At 50.8% G+C, this 15,919-nt stretch overlaps 3 protein-coding genes across 3 annotated transcripts in view; 2 read left to right on the top strand and 1 right to left on the bottom strand.

Annotated features, from left to right (window-relative positions):
- The first annotated feature begins 679 nt into the window (after positions 1-679).
- On the top strand, positions 680-7,739 carry CAPNS1 (calpain small subunit 1). The gene is made up of 11 exons (XM_027514355.1): positions 680-843; positions 1,693-1,895; positions 2,878-2,911; positions 3,230-3,319; positions 3,489-3,546; positions 3,644-3,708; positions 4,992-5,060; positions 5,166-5,244; positions 5,385-5,501; positions 6,978-7,036; positions 7,228-7,739. The coding sequence occupies exons 2-11, from the start codon at positions 1,702-1,704 to the stop codon at positions 7,252-7,254; spliced, it is 792 nt and encodes a 263-aa protein (XP_027370156.1). The 5' UTR covers positions 680-843; positions 1,693-1,701; the 3' UTR covers positions 7,255-7,739.
- A 527-nt stretch (positions 7,740-8,266) lies between these two features.
- LOC113875703 (cytochrome c oxidase subunit 7A1, mitochondrial) lies at positions 8,267-9,895 on the bottom strand. Its single transcript, XM_027514400.1, has 4 exons — positions 9,789-9,895; positions 9,005-9,091; positions 8,786-8,870; positions 8,267-8,405 (listed from the first exon to the last, which is right to left on the bottom strand). Exons 1-4 carry the CDS (start codon positions 9,801-9,803, stop codon positions 8,350-8,352), a joined length of 243 nt encoding a protein of 80 aa, XP_027370201.1. The 5' UTR covers positions 9,804-9,895; the 3' UTR covers positions 8,267-8,349.
- Positions 9,896-10,019: 124 nt separating this feature from the next.
- Positions 10,020-15,919, top strand: part of ZNF146 (zinc finger protein 146) — a 69,896-nt gene continuing 63,996 nt past the window's right edge. Inside the window, exon 1 of the mRNA XM_027514352.1 lies at positions 10,020-10,184. The gene's annotated coding sequence lies outside the window, so the exon portion shown is untranslated. The remainder of the gene's footprint in view (positions 10,185-15,919) is intronic.

The raw sequence follows: 15,919 nt of genomic DNA, 5'->3' as shown, positions 1-15,919 counted from the left end.
AGCAGAGAGCAAGCGAAAGGGTTCCAAAGGTGGCCTCCTTTGCCATCTTCCTTCCCAGCTGCACTCCCCACCTCGGCCACCAACCGACCCTGGGAATGTCCAGCTTCAGAATCCAGGCTGTGGGCAGCGGATTCTTCCTGTATCCGGGCCCCTCTTTAGAGACTGGAAGACTGAGACTACACTTGGACCCGTCCAGGAAAAATAATTCTAGGGGTCTTGGCTCAGAGGGTCAAGGGGTGTGGATGCAGGAGGCACAAGGCTGTCCGATTTGTAGGTGAAACTGGACCACCATCAGGGCTTTGCCTGCAGGATCCCCGCCATAGATGCGGGCACTTGTCCCAGACTGTGGTCCCAAACTGTGGCTGTTTGTCGTGACAAGGCTGGGATAGGAGACAAGTCCCAAGTCTTGTCCCAAGACAAGTATCAGGAGTCCTTTTCAGAGGAAACCGAAAGCCACATCTGTGAGACGATGGCAGCAGGCTTTCGGGCGAAAATCGACACTAGGTCGCCTTGGGCACGATGACTGCCCAAGTTCCCTAGGGACTGCATAGAGTAGAGAAAGACCTCAGATCTGTCAACTCAGGGCGGTGTCGGGAATGCAAGGCACTGGAAACGCAGGGTGGAGCCTGTGCAGCCGCACCCAATCACAGGAGGCGGGACCGACAAGCACATGCGCAGTCTTAATGTCGGCGCTAGGACCGGGCGGATGCGGGCTGGGCCACCCAGCAGAGCCTAACCCGGCCTTGGCAGCCTGAGTCACCCGCCCCGCCCTGCGGAGCCGGACGCAGCCGGAGGCCCCAGAGCTACACCGACGAGCGGACCCGTGGACGCGCGAACGAGGCGGTGAGCGCCCAATCTGGACTCCCCCTGCACTCTGTAATTCCGGCCCTGGAGGCCTCCAGACCCGAAGAGATCCTAAAATCTTAGCCTCAGGGATCCACCACTCCCTTGGCCTCAGATTCTAGCTCCCAGATCTGTCCGGCCTAGTTATCCTGCCCCGGGGACTCTTCCACCCTTCCTCTCAGGATCTAAAATAGGAGCCCATGGAGAGGTACCCAGTAAAGTCAGCCCTGGGTGCAGCCTCTGGGACCACGATCCGTCCTCTCAATTCTAACAGGAACTCCGTTATCCCAGGCCCCGGGGCTCAACACTTAAAATCTTAGACCTGAACCCACAGACCCAGCAATGAGTGCAGTCTCACTGCTGGTTGCACCTAAATCTGTAAACCCACATTCTGGATTTCCTAAACTCTGTTTCAGGGGCCTCCAGGCGGAGAATTTCTAACCCACGATTCTGACCCGCCTCAAACCTCTAGGGCTCTGGATCTCAGATTCGAGCGCTAGCTTGGGACGCCCCCACCTTGAGAATCCCACTTGACCTGGCCAGTGCCTGGTACTTCATGATGCCTATGCGTAGACTCAGTCCAGAGTTTTTCAAGCCAGATGCGGACCTTTGGAACGGAAGGAGGTTTCAAACCTGATTTTCTGTCCCTATGCCACCGTCCAAGAACTACCTCCCCAGAAGCCCAGACCTCACCCCGAATGGGTCCTTAAGCCCCAGCCGGAGGATGGGTCTCCGCCTAGAGGCTTCATATTACTTCCTCACGTCCAGCAGTCAGAAATGCGTATTTTTGTGGGGGAAGGGGCGGGCTCAGGGACGAGACAGCCATCTGACCCCTTTTTCCCTTCTCAGGAATCAGCCATGTTCCTGGTTAACTCGTTCTTGAAGGGTGGCGGAGGCGGCGGAGGAGGCGGGGGCCTGGGCGGGGGTCTAGGGAATGTGCTTGGAGGCCTTATCAGCGGGGCTGGAGGCGGCGGCGGAGGCGGAGGCGGCGGCGGCGGTGGCGGCGGCGGAACCGCCATGCGCATCCTGGGCGGGGTCATTAGCGCCATTAGGTAAGGCGGGGCCTGATGATGGGCGTGGCCTGAGGAGGAGGCTTGTCCAGCAATAGAATGGGGTAACCTGGACACTGACCAGGAACCTTAATTAGGCAGGGCCCGGCCTGGGCTAGGAGACCCGCTTTGAGGGGGCCGACCTTAATGAGTTCATGGGGGCGGAGCTTGACATGGGGGTACTCTGATTATTGAGGGGACACAGTCTGATGGGACCACCGGGGCTTTGTGAGGTGGGGCTTAATGGGGCTGGGGTGGCCTACTTCCGCTAACCTGGAGACAAACGTTAAGGGGGCGGAGCCAATGAGGCTGGTTATCACTTCATGGGGGCAAGGCTAGCCTTGTGCGCACGGCGTGGCCCTCGTAGGTGGGTCAATGAGGTGTGCTCAGAAGAGGTCTTGCCCTTACAGGATTGGGGAAAAGTCCATCGAGGGGCAAGGCTGGGCTGGGAACTGATTGGATTAAAAATGTCCTAGTGAAGGGGTACGACTGAAGCGACTTAGCAGCAGTAGCAGAAATGAAGGGAGGGTAGGGGTCGGTAGGTGCCTGGTAGGTCTTAGCCACTGAGTGTAATACTTTGAAGGGGTGAGAACAAATGGAGCTGGGGTGGGATATTGAGAAGACACAAACGTTAGAAGCCATAACGATGGAGTAGGTTCCTACACAGGTGGAACCCAGGAGGTTTGGGGCCCCGGGAAGCTGGGGCCAAGCTTCTATGAGGCAAGCCCTCGAAGGGGCTGGGTCTTTTGAGGAATCTGCCATTATGTAGGTGTGCCCTGGCAAGGGGGATCTTACTGTGGGGGAACAACCAGGGCGGCAAGGATAGGGACAGGTGAAGACAAGGACTGATGAGGGTGGAGGGAGCAAGTAGGTAGGGTGGCGAGCTAGGGGTTGAGGGCTGGGGTCTGGGGGCTGGCTGCCGGTTGGAGGCCCCGCCTCCTGGTACTAACTACCCCCCCCCCCCCCGACCCATGTTTTCCTTCAGTGAGGCGGCTGCGCAGTACAACCCAGAGCCCGTGGTAAGCCCCACATGTTTTCTCATTCTGAGGCCTTTTCCAACATCCCTCCTTGTCCCTTTGAAGAAGCCCCATCCCTTTCCTTATGAAATTTATCTCACTTAATCTCTCCCTTGTAACACCCTCAAACTTAGCTATTATTTTCCAGTCGCTAAGTCATATCCAACTCTTTGCGGACTTAGCTATATCCATTCCTATTCATTGCCCACCTCGCATTCATTGATCACTCACCACTCAGCCCACTCAGACTTTCCCAACCTACCGCTGTCCCGGTCAGGGCACCCTTCCCCCTACCTGCTCTGAAATCTCCTCCCTCTGCAGCCCCCTCGCACACATTACTCCAACATTGAGGCCAATGAGAGTGAGGAGGTCCGGCAGTTCCGGAGGCTTTTTGCCCAGCTGGCTGGAGATGTAAGTAAACAGGGGACCCTAGACCCGTTCTTAACCCTTCCATGCCTTCCCTTGGGCTGCCCTTTACATGTACACTCCACCATGGCAATCCCAAAGTTCCCATCCTCCTTCATCACACCCTCAGACCCCTTTCAGTCACCCCTGACCCATTCCTAACTTCTCCCCCCAGGACATGGAGGTCAGCGCCACAGAACTCATGAACATTCTCAACAAAGTGGTGACCCGACGTGAGTGACTGGGGGCAGCAGACAGGGCAGGTTTGGAGGCATGGTGGCTGGGGTAGTTGTGATCTCTGGCCTCTGACCTTCGACCTGTATCCCACAGATCCTGATCTGAAGACTGATGGCTTTGGCATTGACACATGTCGCAGCATGGTGGCTGTAATGGATGTATCCTTGAGGGTAGTCTGGTGGAGAACTTGGGGATGAGGGAATTTTCTTTGGCTACGAATCCTAACCACTGGATTGCCAGGGAATTCCCAAGAAGGGATTTTCTGCAAGAGTGGCTGGGGCAGTCAGGGTGTAGCTTTCATACCCACAGATGTGGACATGAGTACATTAGAACACACACCCACCTATGGACATGTGGCAATACATAATAACATCAGCTGTCATAACTGGCACTTTACTTATATTTACTTGACAGCCACCTTGTTAGACAGGTATGATTATTATATTCCATTTTACAGATGAAGAAACCAGGACCTAGAGAGGCAATCATTCAACTGACCTTATAACCTTATAGCCCCACCTTGTAACTGCCATAGGTTTGCCCACACGCACACACACACTTACATGAAGATATGTAGAGGCGCGTGCATGGGAACACACATCATTCACTGATTTTGGACACAGGCACATACTGCACAAAGCATTATAGACACACACATATGCATGTCATGTGATGACATACATGTGTTGTCTAGGATGAAACAAATGCAGCTCAGCCCCCTAGCAAGGTTATCGAACCTCTCTGTGCCTCGGTTTCCCTCTCGATAAAACTGGGTGAGTGAGAATGGTGATACCAAATTGGCGTTTCATGCAAAAGGCTTAGCACAATGGGTAGCACAGAGTAAGTGGTCTGCACACTAACTGTTACTATGATCTCACCCGGGTAGATTTTTCAGCTCTGAAGCTGTTTCTCTGTCACCCAGATACAATACCGATGGGGCTGGTATCTTGAGGACTTAGTGAGAAAAGTGATGTTCCTGAGAAGTTTAGCAGTATCTGAAGTCATGTGATAAGTCTTGGCCATTGTTGCTATTTACTAAGAATTTATCAAGTGCCAGCCCTTGAGTGAGGGCTTTATACCAATATCTCATTCACTTTTTATCACAAATGCATAGGTATTTACTCTTATCACCTCATTTCCCTAGAGTTCTAAGGTACCCTGGTGTTTTACATGTCCTAACATTTATAAGTTTGAATTACTATCAAAGAACGTTATAAATGAGGATTTCATGTGATTATGTGTAGAGGGAGTCTTTATCATTTAGAAATACAAACTAAAGTACGTATGGGCAAGACGAACAGTGAAGCTGCACGCAAGGTGGCGGCACGAGGGTGGGATGGGAGCTGGGCTTCTAGCCCAGGCTCCCCTGCTTGGCCCTTACCATCATCGTGTACACTGTCCACACTTCTGGGTATGGCTATTCTTAACACCCTCCCACCAGAGTGACACGACTGGCAAACTGGGCTTCGAAGAATTCAAGTACTTGTGGAACAACATCAAAAAGTGGCAGGTGTGTTCAGCCTCTGAAACGCCTGGCACAAAGACAGCGCCCCAAGCCTTGGAAATGCCACGCCCCATGAGGCCCAGCTGAATCCTGACCTCCTTGTCCCCACAGGCCGTATACAAACAGTTTGATGTTGACCGTTCAGGGACCATTGGCAGCAGTGAACTCCCAGGGGCCTTTGAGGCAGCAGGTGTGGCTGGCAGGAACGTGGTGGGACTGGGGGTGGGACTGGTGAGGCAGCCCCCACTGCTCTGGTCTGAGCCTGAATCCTGGGGCTGGGAGAGGGTTTGGCTATGTGGCCCCCACACCTAGTAACTAAATCATTCTCAGGATTCCGCCTGAATGAACATCTCTACAACATGATCATCCGACGCTACTCAGATGAGGGAGGGAACATGGATTTTGACAATTTCATCAGCTGCCTGGTCAGACTGGATGCCATGTTCCGTAAGTGACACCCTAGCTCTCTTCCCAGGTGGGGATTTGTCCAGCCTCCTTGAGCCAAGCCTCCTTTGAGCCTGACACTGAGGTGGGCAGTGTTAGGGGCACAGCAGTGACTGAAACAGCCCATGTTCCTGCCCTGATGTTGCTCACAGTCCACAGGAGAGGCAAATTACCAGACAGTGACCGCTCGGGATGGTTAAGTCTGGGATCGGGGAAGCCTTTGCAGAGTGATGGGGGCTGTGAGGGGAAGATCAGGGTAGATCAGGTTTAGACTTGTGACTGGGAGCTCTTCAAACTTGGCAGCTGACGTAGCTTAAGTGATTAAGGAGGCCTTCCTGGAGGAGGGAGGGCATGTGTGAATTGAGACCTGATGGGTAAGAAGTGACCCCAGCAAGCGAGTGGGGAGCAGTGTTGCATTGGGAACAGCCTGTGTGAAGGCCTAGAAAGGAAAGAGGAAATGGTGATCTTGGTGATTTGGGTTAGAGTATTTCATGGAGGAGGAACCTAGGGTTCAAGGAGGCGAATTTCTTGCTCACAGCCACTTAGCTAGAAGTTGCAAAGCTAGAATTTGAACTCACATTTGTCTGAGAGAGGGGGCAGGAGCAGTGGGATGGTCAGGCCATGCAGGGCTGTGAATGCCAAGTTTGGAGGTGTCCCCATCAGACACTAATGGGGACAGTGAATAGGGTCTAGGCAGGGGAAGAACAGGGTCTCAGGTTTCCTTTAGGAAGATCTCCTGGCATGCCAAGAGCCCAGGGCGGACAGTATATTAAGAGCATGCAGGGAAGAAAAGGGGCAGGTATGTTGGGGACATGAAGGGAAGGTGGGAGAGGACAACAGGGCAGATGATGCTAAAAGCCATATATGAGAGGGTCAAGAAATGGCCTGGGATTTACCAGGAAGAGGGCCAGCTGCGAGTGGAGTGTCCAGGGTACCACACGTGTGGACCCCTGTGGGTGGTAACTGAGCCGTGAGTGAGAGAGAGCCACACAGGCTCTGTGGGCACCTGTTTACATACAGGTTTGGCTGTGAGTGGGGAACATGGAGATGAGTTTCAGGGCAGGAGTGGGGACCACACAGACTGTAGGAGCAGGAAATGCAGAGCCTCCTTCCAGTAGCTTGTTTTAGCTGGAACTGGAGGGTGTGGAGCTTAGAGGTTGGTAGGGGGCTGGGGCTTGGGCAGAGGGTGATGAGGGGCGTGAAGGTCAAGATATGGAGGCCATTATTGAGATGAGTAGCAGTCTGGGTTCCAATCCCAGTTTCCTTTTTCTCTATGTAACACAGGCACATCACTTCACCTTTCTGTGCCTTATTTTAAAATGACACTTATCTCCTAAAATCGGATTAAATGAATTCATACATGGAAAGCACTTTATACAGGTGCTTGCCAGAGCAGACAGACTACTAGCTGTTAGTATTATCATATATTAGTATATTTTACTCCTAAAAGCCAGTCCTACCAACCCTTCCTTTCCCCAGGTGCCTTCAAATCTCTCGACAAAGATGGCACTGGACAAATCCAGGTGAACATCCAGGAGGTAAGAGCCCCCATCTCCACCCTGGGATGTGGGATCCTAGCAGGGGGCCCCTCCCCTCAGCCCCATGTACCAGCTTGGAGCTAGGGCTCCCTCCCTCCCATTTTCCCAAAGACCCCTGGGTGAGAGCAGAGAAGGGCTGCTGGTATTCCTGGGTTCCCTGCTCCTCACTGTCTGTCCCTTCCTTTCCCCAGTGGCTGCAGCTGACCATGTACTCCTGAACGGGAGCCCCAGGCCTGCCCCCTCATCACCTTGCTGTAGGAGTCACCTTGGACTCTTCGGTCTCCCCCAGGGCTGATTCTGTCTGCAGTCACATCTTCGTGGGTCCTGCTGACCCCTTTCTGTCTTCTCAGCCCTTGGCACCTGGATTCTCAGTCAACAGCCAGGGCCCAACATGCTTCAACACGCCTTGCCCCTCAAGTCACCCCCACCCAGCACACCCATCTCGTCTACTCCATAACCCTTCTCTTGCACCTGTGCCAAGCCCAACATTTGTGTGGCTTCCACACCCCAAGGGCCCTTCTCTTAGTTCTGGGAGGATCACTCCAGTCCCTTCATACCCAGGCACACCCATTCAGTTACCACCCGGGCACCTGAACTCCAGGCCAAAACAGGGCCACATGCCCCAGTGCCTTTGTCTGTATTCTGCTCCCAGGCTGCCAGGCCCAGGAGGAAATAAATGCACCCTAGTTGCTGCTCTCTCCGAGATCTGCCTCCTGTTCTGAGTTGGGGGATGGCTCTGCCTCTGTTTGAGGCAGAGGAAGGCTGTCTGTATGTGTCTCCTAGTCCCAGTCTTTTTTCTCATTTGAGCTGTAGCCTTATTCTTGCTGAGATCTCGCTCACATCCCATGGAAACCAAGACTAGAAGTCTGGACCATCTGTGGGAGGTCTCAGTGTCCCCCTGGCTGTGCCCCCCAGGGCCCTGTTTGCCCCTCTCAGCTTCTGTGCTTGAATGAGTCTGTCTTCACTTGCTTCTACCTCTCTGGTGTCCCACACTGTGCTCAGGATCTTCCTCCCCACCCCCGGGCCTCTGCAGGGAGAGGGGCTGCCATCCCAGGATACAAAGCAGGTCCGCAGACCCTGAGGGGACAGCCCAGGGATGCTGTTTGGGGCTTCTGGGAGGGCTGAGAGGCAGTGACATCTAGGGATAACCCTGGTCTAGTAGGAGGGTCCCAGGGTTGTCCACAGGGCAGAGATGACTTGCTGGTGGAAGGATGGGCTAGGAGGCACAAATAGGGAGCATGGAGCTGGGCTGTGTTCCCCAGGAAACCAGCACATTTATTGATGCCTGTTCGGGTCCTGCAGACTTCTTGGTTTCACTTCTTGTGAGGGAAGGAGGCCCAGCCAAGGCAGTACAGGCTGTAGAGAGTGCCTAGGGAGGGAGTGTGAGGGATACTGAATGAGGCCCCAGTTCCCTCCCTGAGCCCCATCTTGCTTCTGACCCCGTGCTGCAGGCTCGAGTCCCTTCCCAAACTGCCCTTCAGCTGGGGAAATGCTGGACCTTGATACAGACCAGGCTTCAGGCTTTCTCCCCAGATGCATCACTAGCCCAGCCACCTTCCTGGGACAGGAGCCCAAGCCCTGGGTTGCTCCCTCCGTATTTGTCAGCCCAGGCTCCCATAGGGTCCCACACCAGCTCAGAATCCAATTCTCTGGTGAAACCCTAGCGCCAGAACCCGCCCCTTCCCCTCTCCATCTCTAGCCCCGCCGCCTTTTCCCGCAGTTCAGGCCGAGCCTGGCCCTGCAACTCACCCCCCAGACACAGAGTCATCGTCACTCGATACAGGATGTTGTCTGTTGCACCGCCCTTCAAGTGCACCGGGAGGCCATTGTCCTCCTGGAAGTTGGGGGCACACGATGAGAAAGGCGTTGTCAGCACCGCAGACCTTAAGCTCCTGCCACCCCCAACTTCTCTTCGGGACCAAGCGGGCGGCCCAGGCTCCTCCCCCGCTCCTCCCTCGCTCCGCCCACCTGGAAGAGTTTCTGTTTCTCAGCTACTCGGTTCTCGAAGCGGTTCCGGGCGGTTGAGCTAAAGGAGCGGACCAGCGCTTGGGAGACCTGTGCAGAGGGGATGGATGGACATTGGGGGAGTCTGGAGGGGCGTCCCGGAGGAAGTCCCTTTGGGGGGAGGGTGTCGGACTTTCCCAGGCTCTAACTTGGGGGACACTTCTGTCCCTTGGGAGCGTCTCAAAGGCAAGATGCGAACTGACCGCGCGAGTAGGGGAGGGTGTCCTGGCAGGAAAGGCCTAGATGAACGGGACTCGTGCCTAGAGGGTCTGGCTTGAAGGTTATCGGACCGTCTAGAGGATCGGACCCAGAAGGAAGGCTCACGTTCCGCGGGTCCCAGTCCCGAGAGGTTTTTTTTTTTTTTTTTTTCTTTTCGGTTCCCAGGGTTAATGGGAGGAGCTCAGGTCGCGGGAAGGGCAGGGCTGGATCGGGGTGCTTAGGGAATTTCCCGGCAGCCTAAGAAGTTAGGGAGAGGGGAAGGAATGCTAAGGGAGCCCTGGATGAAGGGAGGAAGTTCAAACTCTGCGCTTTCGGTCAAGTTAACGGGTCCCCGGCTGTCTCAAAAGATTTTGGGTTGGGAGCTAGGGAGAGGGGCCCCAGGCTTATTAGGAGGGAGTCCCGAGCCCTGAAGAGGGCTCACGTTCCAAGTCCCCAGATCCCGGAATTGGGGGAGAGTCTCAGATAGGGGTGAGAGTTGCTGAGAGTTTCCGAGTTGGGGGCCGCAACCCGACCCTTGGGGGGCCCTCACCCGCAGGGCCCTCATCCTGTGTCCTCGTCTTCGGCCGGAGTCACCTCCCCTCTCTGCCCAAGGACAGACGGCGCCCTCCCCTCTGGGGGAGTCCCAGGCCACGCCCCCCGCGCGCCCCAGGACACCGTGGCTCCGGAGGACGCTTTCCGATTCGTCCAATAGGTGGGCGGGGAAGACGCTGCAACCCCATCCCCGCATCCTAGTGCCGAATGGTTGGAGCACCCATCTGTTACTCATCTCAGAATTCTGTTGGTCCACGCGGAGAGGAAAGCGGTCCCAGAGAATACATTTTTGGGTTGTTTCTGCGGAGGTATCCGGCTAGGGCAAGTGCAGTTCCTCCGTTGGGTTCCTCGGATCTCTCCCTATCCGGTTGATGTTGAGAGCAACTAAAGGAAGGTAAGACACCGTCTTTCGTTATACCATTTTCCTCCCACGTTGTAACAGATGGCTGTGGCTTTGGCTAAATGTCAGTGTTCGTTTTTGGGTTCAGGGACTACGTTGTATGGAAAGTACACTCAACTCACACCACATCCAGATGAGATACGAGACCCAAAGAAGTAGATTACGCCCATTTCTCATACAGGAGGGAGCATACGCTGCTTATTAAGTGGAATGAAAGGCAGGATAATTTGCTTGTTTAAATAATTATTTGTCATTATCTTTGTGTATTGTGAACCCATGTAGCCGACTGCTTAAGTTAAACATGCGCACAGAATGACTGCGCTGCATAGCAACCGTCTTTGCTTCTTCATCTTATCCCCACCTCCACACTCAGTTCTTCACCCTGGAAAACAGTGTAGTTGCTCTGTTTGTTGACTTTAGACTCCACTGCATCCTCAGCACCTGACAAATGGGTGGATTTGATAAATATTTGTCAAAGGATATACAATATAAGCCAAATGTTCTGTAACTTGGTCACTCCCACCTACTTAACCAAGTAGGACTTCAGGGCTCCTCCTAGATTCTACTCATTTAGATATTTCCAGTCATCCAGGAAGTGGCCACACATGGGCTCATTCCCCCAGCTGTCCCCTGTTATCTGCAGCTGTGTAGGATCAGTATTCAGGGAAGAAAACAGAAATTGCTCTGGGTTGCTGCTGCTGCTAAGTCACTTCAGTCGTGTCCAACTCTGTGTGACCCCATAAACGGCAGCCCACCAGGCTCCCCCATCCCTGGGATTCTCAAGGCAAGAACACTGGAGTGGGTTGCCATTTCCTTCTCCAATGCGTGAAAGTGAAAGCTCTGGGTTGGGATACCAGAAAGGTTGGAAAGGCTGAAGGAGTGCCCTCTAAGCAGGACTGTGAACTTATGTATGGGGCCCTGTGCAAAATGAAAATGTGGGACCCCCTCGTTCAAACAGCAAACAGCAGGAAGGAAAAAAAAAAACGCTGTTAAAAATAATAAGATATTGGGACTTGCCTGGTGGTCTAGCGGCTGGGGCTCTGCGCTCCCAGTGCAGGGAGCATGGGTTCGGTCCCTGGTCAGGGAACTAGATCCCACATGTTGCAACTAAGACCTGGCACAGCCAAATAAATAGATATTAAAAAAATAAAAATACTAAGATATAAAGCATTTTCCTTTCTTCCATTATTGTTCTTAACTTGTCATGGTGTTTTTAATGTGCTATTCATTGTCATGCTCCCTGGAGCAAGGGATACCCTGGGGTGAGTCCAAGCTCTCAGAGTCACCTGGCTGACCTGCCCTGCAACTTTGTGTATCTGTACACATGGCTGCTGGCTGCCAGGTTCTCCTTCTCTCCCCACCAACCACTGGACCAACTGATGCCTTGGCCTGAGGTGAAGTCAAACAAGGCATCTCTCCTCACAGGCTTGCTCCCTACAGGGGGATGCAGCCTCTCTTCCAAGAAGACATAGGAGCTGGGATCAATGGTGGGCAGGACACTTGCCCCTGCTGGTCACTGGCTGAATATGCCACGGACTGCCAATTGAGGAGGGAGTAGCTGCCACTCTGCCCTGCCCTCAGAGGCCATGGGATGTGTGTAGTGGGCCTTGACCCTCCTGAAGCCCAGGCCCTCAGGAGGCAGAACTGCCTGCCTGTCTCAGGGAGACAGAGTGGTGGGAAGAGAGAATGCACACAGATCAGGCTCTAAGTTCCCGATGCCTGCTCCATTGTCCCAGCAGACTTCACTTATAAAACACAAAACACAAATTCAAAGATAACACGAAGAATTACAAGGTGGCGCACTTCCCTGGTGGTCTAGTGGTTAAGAATCTGCCTGCCAAAGCAGGCGATATGGTTCAATCCCTGATCAGGGAAGATTCCACATGCTTCGGAGCAACTAAGCCCGTGTACCACAACTTCTGAAGCCCGTGCACCTAGAGCCCATGCTTCACAATGAGGAGTAGCCTCCACTTACCACAACTAGAGAAAGTCCGAGCGCCATAAAGAAGACCCAGCACAGCATATAAATAAATAAATAAATCACAAAGATGTGTGTTGCATGAGCAGCAGTTCATAAAAAATAAAAAGGAATTAATTACATGATGGCAACTGCAGAGGATTAGACTCCCCACTTCTGAGGGTGGGGCTCTGTGTAGCTGCACTAGACACATGCCTCACTTTTAAGCTAGTCCTATAGGACTGACACTCAGGACATGTAAAAACTGAACTAAGAAGGCTGTTCTCTGAAGCTGCCCCTACAGGGACAGAGTGCAGAACACACTCTGTAGCACTGACCTTGGTCAGGAAGCCCTAGTCACAAACTGCTGCTGGGACTCCCCTGGTGGTCCAGTGGCTAAGACTCCTCACTCCCAGTGCAGGGGACCTGCGTTCGATCCCTGGTTGGGAACTAGATCCTACATGATACAACTAAAATTTCTGCATGCAATAAATAAAATTTCTGCATGCAATAAATAAAAATTCTGCATGCTGCAACTAAAAAAAAACAAGACCTGCATGCTCCAAGGAAGATCTGTATACTGCAACTAAGAGCTGGTGCAGCCAAATAAATAACTAAAAATAAATATTAAAAAGAAAAAAGAAGCTGCTGCCGCCATCACTCAGGTCTCCTTTAGGAATGGGTTCATCAGCTTGCAAGACTAAAGAGTTCAACTTCAGGATCAAGAGCCAGCTGGGGGATGTAAACTCTGTTGCCCTGGGTTAGCATGAACGCTTATTGATATAACAAAAAGGCACCAAAATTCTGTGATTTCAAGAACACAGAACTTATATATTTGCCAATCTCACTCTGTGGATATTATTTGGATCTTGATATGGGCAAACAAAAAAAACTGCAACATTTTTGAGACAATTGGAAATTTAAACAATGATTGACTTAAAAAAATTTTTTTTTAATGTGTTTATTTTTGGCTCTCCTGGGTCTTTGTTGCTGCGAGAGTTTTCTCTGGTTGCAGGCTTCTTATTTCAGCGGCTTCCCTTGTTGCGGACCACAGGCTCGAGGGCACTGAGCTTCAGTAGCTGCAGCATGTGGGCTCAGTAGTTGCGGTTCCCGGCTCTAGAGCACAGGCTCAACACTTACGGCCAACGGAGTGAGTTGCTCCTTGGCATTCGGGATCTTCCTGGATCAGGGATCGAACCCGACTCTCCTGCATTGGTGGGCAGATTCTTTACCACTGAGCCACCAGGGAAGCCCCAGTGATTGACTTTGCCCTCAACATTTTATGAAAAATTTCAAAGATACAGAAAGGGTAAAGGAATCTTCTAGTAAACACTCATATACCCACCACCTAGATTCTATAATAAACACTTTGCTACATTTGCCTTATCATATAACTAGTCATCTATACCTCTATTCATCCATATATTTTTTTGATCTATTTTAAAATAGATTGCAGACATTAATATTTTTAATTCAAATACTTCATGTGTCATGGACTTACCTGGTGGCTCAGATGGTAAAGCATCTGCCTACAGAGACCCAGGTTCGATCCCTGGGTTGGGAAGATCCTCTAGAGAAGGAAATGGCAACCCACTCCAGTACTCTTGCCTGGATAATCCCATGGACGGAGGAGCGTTGTAGGCTACAGTCCCTGGGGTCGCAAAGAGTCGGACACGACTGAGTGACTTCACTTCTACTTCTCTACTTCATGTGTCATTAACTAGACTGCTTGGATATTTTATTATAGTAAATAATTTAAACTTTTATTTCTATTGTGGTTGTGTTTTTTTTTTAAGAGTGAGTCTCTGCTGCTGCTGCTAAGTCGCTTCAGTTGTGTCCGATTCTGTGCGACCCCATAGATGGCAGCCCATCAGGCTGCACTGTCCCTGGGATTCTCCAGGCAAGAACACTGGAGTGGGTTGCCATTTCCTTCTCCAATGCATGCAAGTGAAAAGTGAAAGTGAAGTCGCTCAGTCGTGTCCGACTCTTAGTGACCCCATGGACTGCAGCCTTCCAGGCTTCTCCGTCCATGGGATTTTCCAGGCAAGACTACTGGAGTGGGGTGCCATTGCCTTCTCCAAGTGAGTCTCTACAATTTAGAAATACATACTCAAATATTTTTGGTGGAATAATGTGAAGTCTAGTATCTAACTGCCAAGAAACAAATCACCTCAAAATGTGGAAGCGTAACAAAACAGTAAACATTTCACAGCCTCTGTGGGTCAGAAATATGGGGATTTAGCTCAGCTACAGCTTCACAGCTCAGGATAGTGGTGGGCAGGAACCTACCAGCATTTGCCTGTCCTGAATGGGGAGGGAGACTGATGGCCGCCAGGCAGCCTTCTAGAGTCCAGAACCAAGCTTTGGTGTCACGCTGCTGCCATCTTGTGGCAGGTCTGGAAAACAGCCCCTCCCACCTCTACTTTCCACATTCTAATCCTTTTTGAAGATGTTTTAGGACTTGTCTTTAGAAAAGATTTACTTTTAACTCCCCAGTTGTTGAGTAGATCATGAGTTCAATATGGTTTAAAATTCATAAGTGTGCATAGGAAGAAAAATCTTCCTTCTGATCACTCTCTGTGATCCTCTCCAAGGGAACCATTCTGTGTTATTATGTGTCCTTTCAAGGAAATGTTATACATGTAAAAAACAAAGCAAAACAAAAATAACCCCTCAAATACAACAACAAAAGTACAAAAATATACTCGGCCTTCCTCAGGCATAAAAGGATAATTCCTGAAATCAGCAGTTATTCAGTGATATTTATTGATCCTGATTTGAACAAGCAATATGTATATATTTTCAACAAAGAAAAAATATAAAAATAATATGACCAAACGGGGAAATGTGAACACTGACTGAAAACTTTATTATATGAAGGAATTAATGTTCATTTTTTAGGGGTAATATGGAGCTTGAAACTGTATACAGGCCCCTGTGTCCCTGATTTTTGAAGTAAAAGGCTTTTGCTTTAGTCTCCTAGTCCTCCCCAGAGTCCCAAAAGGCTTGCTCAAGAGTTAATGATTAGAAAATGTGAAGATGTAGAAACAAGAAATAGCTGTTGGACTGGGAAGCCAGTAACAGTTTAGACTATAAACCAGTCACATAGCAGAATCACAACACCCAGTTCCCTGAAGATATGAAGGTCTGGCACACCTTCTTAAGTTGTTCCTGTAAGGAACCAGACCCCCACCAGCTGAAAACTGCTGGCCTCAAGCACACAGACCCCAGAACAGTTGAAACCAGAAGACTGACAACGTGCAACACTTCACCTTGATCCCAACCAATCAACACATTTCAGTATAATAGGTCCAGTGTTTGAACAAAATATTTCATTAATTCAGCTCTTTGATGAGATTCATTTTAACAATTCTTACTGCATTTGAAAACAATGCATTTAATAAGATTCAGAAGAATCTCTTTGGGTGCCAAAGTTTTGTCATATAAAGAATTATTCCTGTAATTCTCCCAATAGTTTAATAGCTCCACTATCTTTTCTGGTCATACTTATAGCTCCATCGCTTGTAATTCCTTTACAAAATTTTCAGTTTCATGTGTACTGATTAATAATGCCTTTTTATAATCCTGGTGGTATGTTCAATCCTGTGAGTATAGAGTTGAATTTAAGTAAAACTAAAGTGTCATAAAATTATCTTTTTGTGTTTTTTTTTTTTTCCCTTTGGCAGTACGCATAGCTTGCAGGATCTTAGTTCTCTAACTAGGGATTGAGCCCAAACCCTTGGTGATAGCATGGAGTCCTAACCACTGGACT

The sequence above is a fragment of the Bos indicus x Bos taurus genome, chromosome 18 (assembly GCF_003369695.1).
Source record: "Bos indicus x Bos taurus breed Angus x Brahman F1 hybrid chromosome 18, Bos_hybrid_MaternalHap_v2.0, whole genome shotgun sequence".
In the NCBI taxonomy this organism is placed as follows: domain Eukaryota; kingdom Metazoa; phylum Chordata; class Mammalia; order Artiodactyla; family Bovidae; genus Bos; species Bos indicus x Bos taurus.
Note: the sequence above shows the minus strand (reverse complement) of the source record. Positions and strands in the feature narration are given on the sequence as shown.

Excerpts from the sequence above, each read along its gene's own strand:
- CAPNS1 (XM_027514355.1), top strand. The coding sequence starts at position 1,702 with ATGTTCCTGGTTAACTCGTTCTTGAAGGGTGGCGGAGGCGGCGGAGGA. Across the intron at positions 3,547-3,643 it reads CAACAAAGTGGTGACCCGAC|ATCCTGATCTGAAGACTGAT; the intron begins GTGAGTGACTGG and ends TGTATCCCACAG. Across the intron at positions 5,061-5,165 it reads ACAACATCAAAAAGTGGCAG|GCCGTATACAAACAGTTTGA; the intron begins GTGTGTTCAGCC and ends TTGTCCCCACAG.
- LOC113875703 (XM_027514400.1), bottom strand. Across the intron at positions 8,871-9,004 it reads AGAAACAGAAACTCTTCCAG|GAGGACAATGGCCTCCCGGT; the intron begins GTGGGCGGAGCG and ends CCCAACTTCCAG. Across the intron at positions 8,406-8,785 it reads GATGACTCTGTGTCTGGGGG|GCACTCTCTACAGCCTGTAC; the intron begins GTGAGTTGCAGG and ends CTCCCTCCCTAG.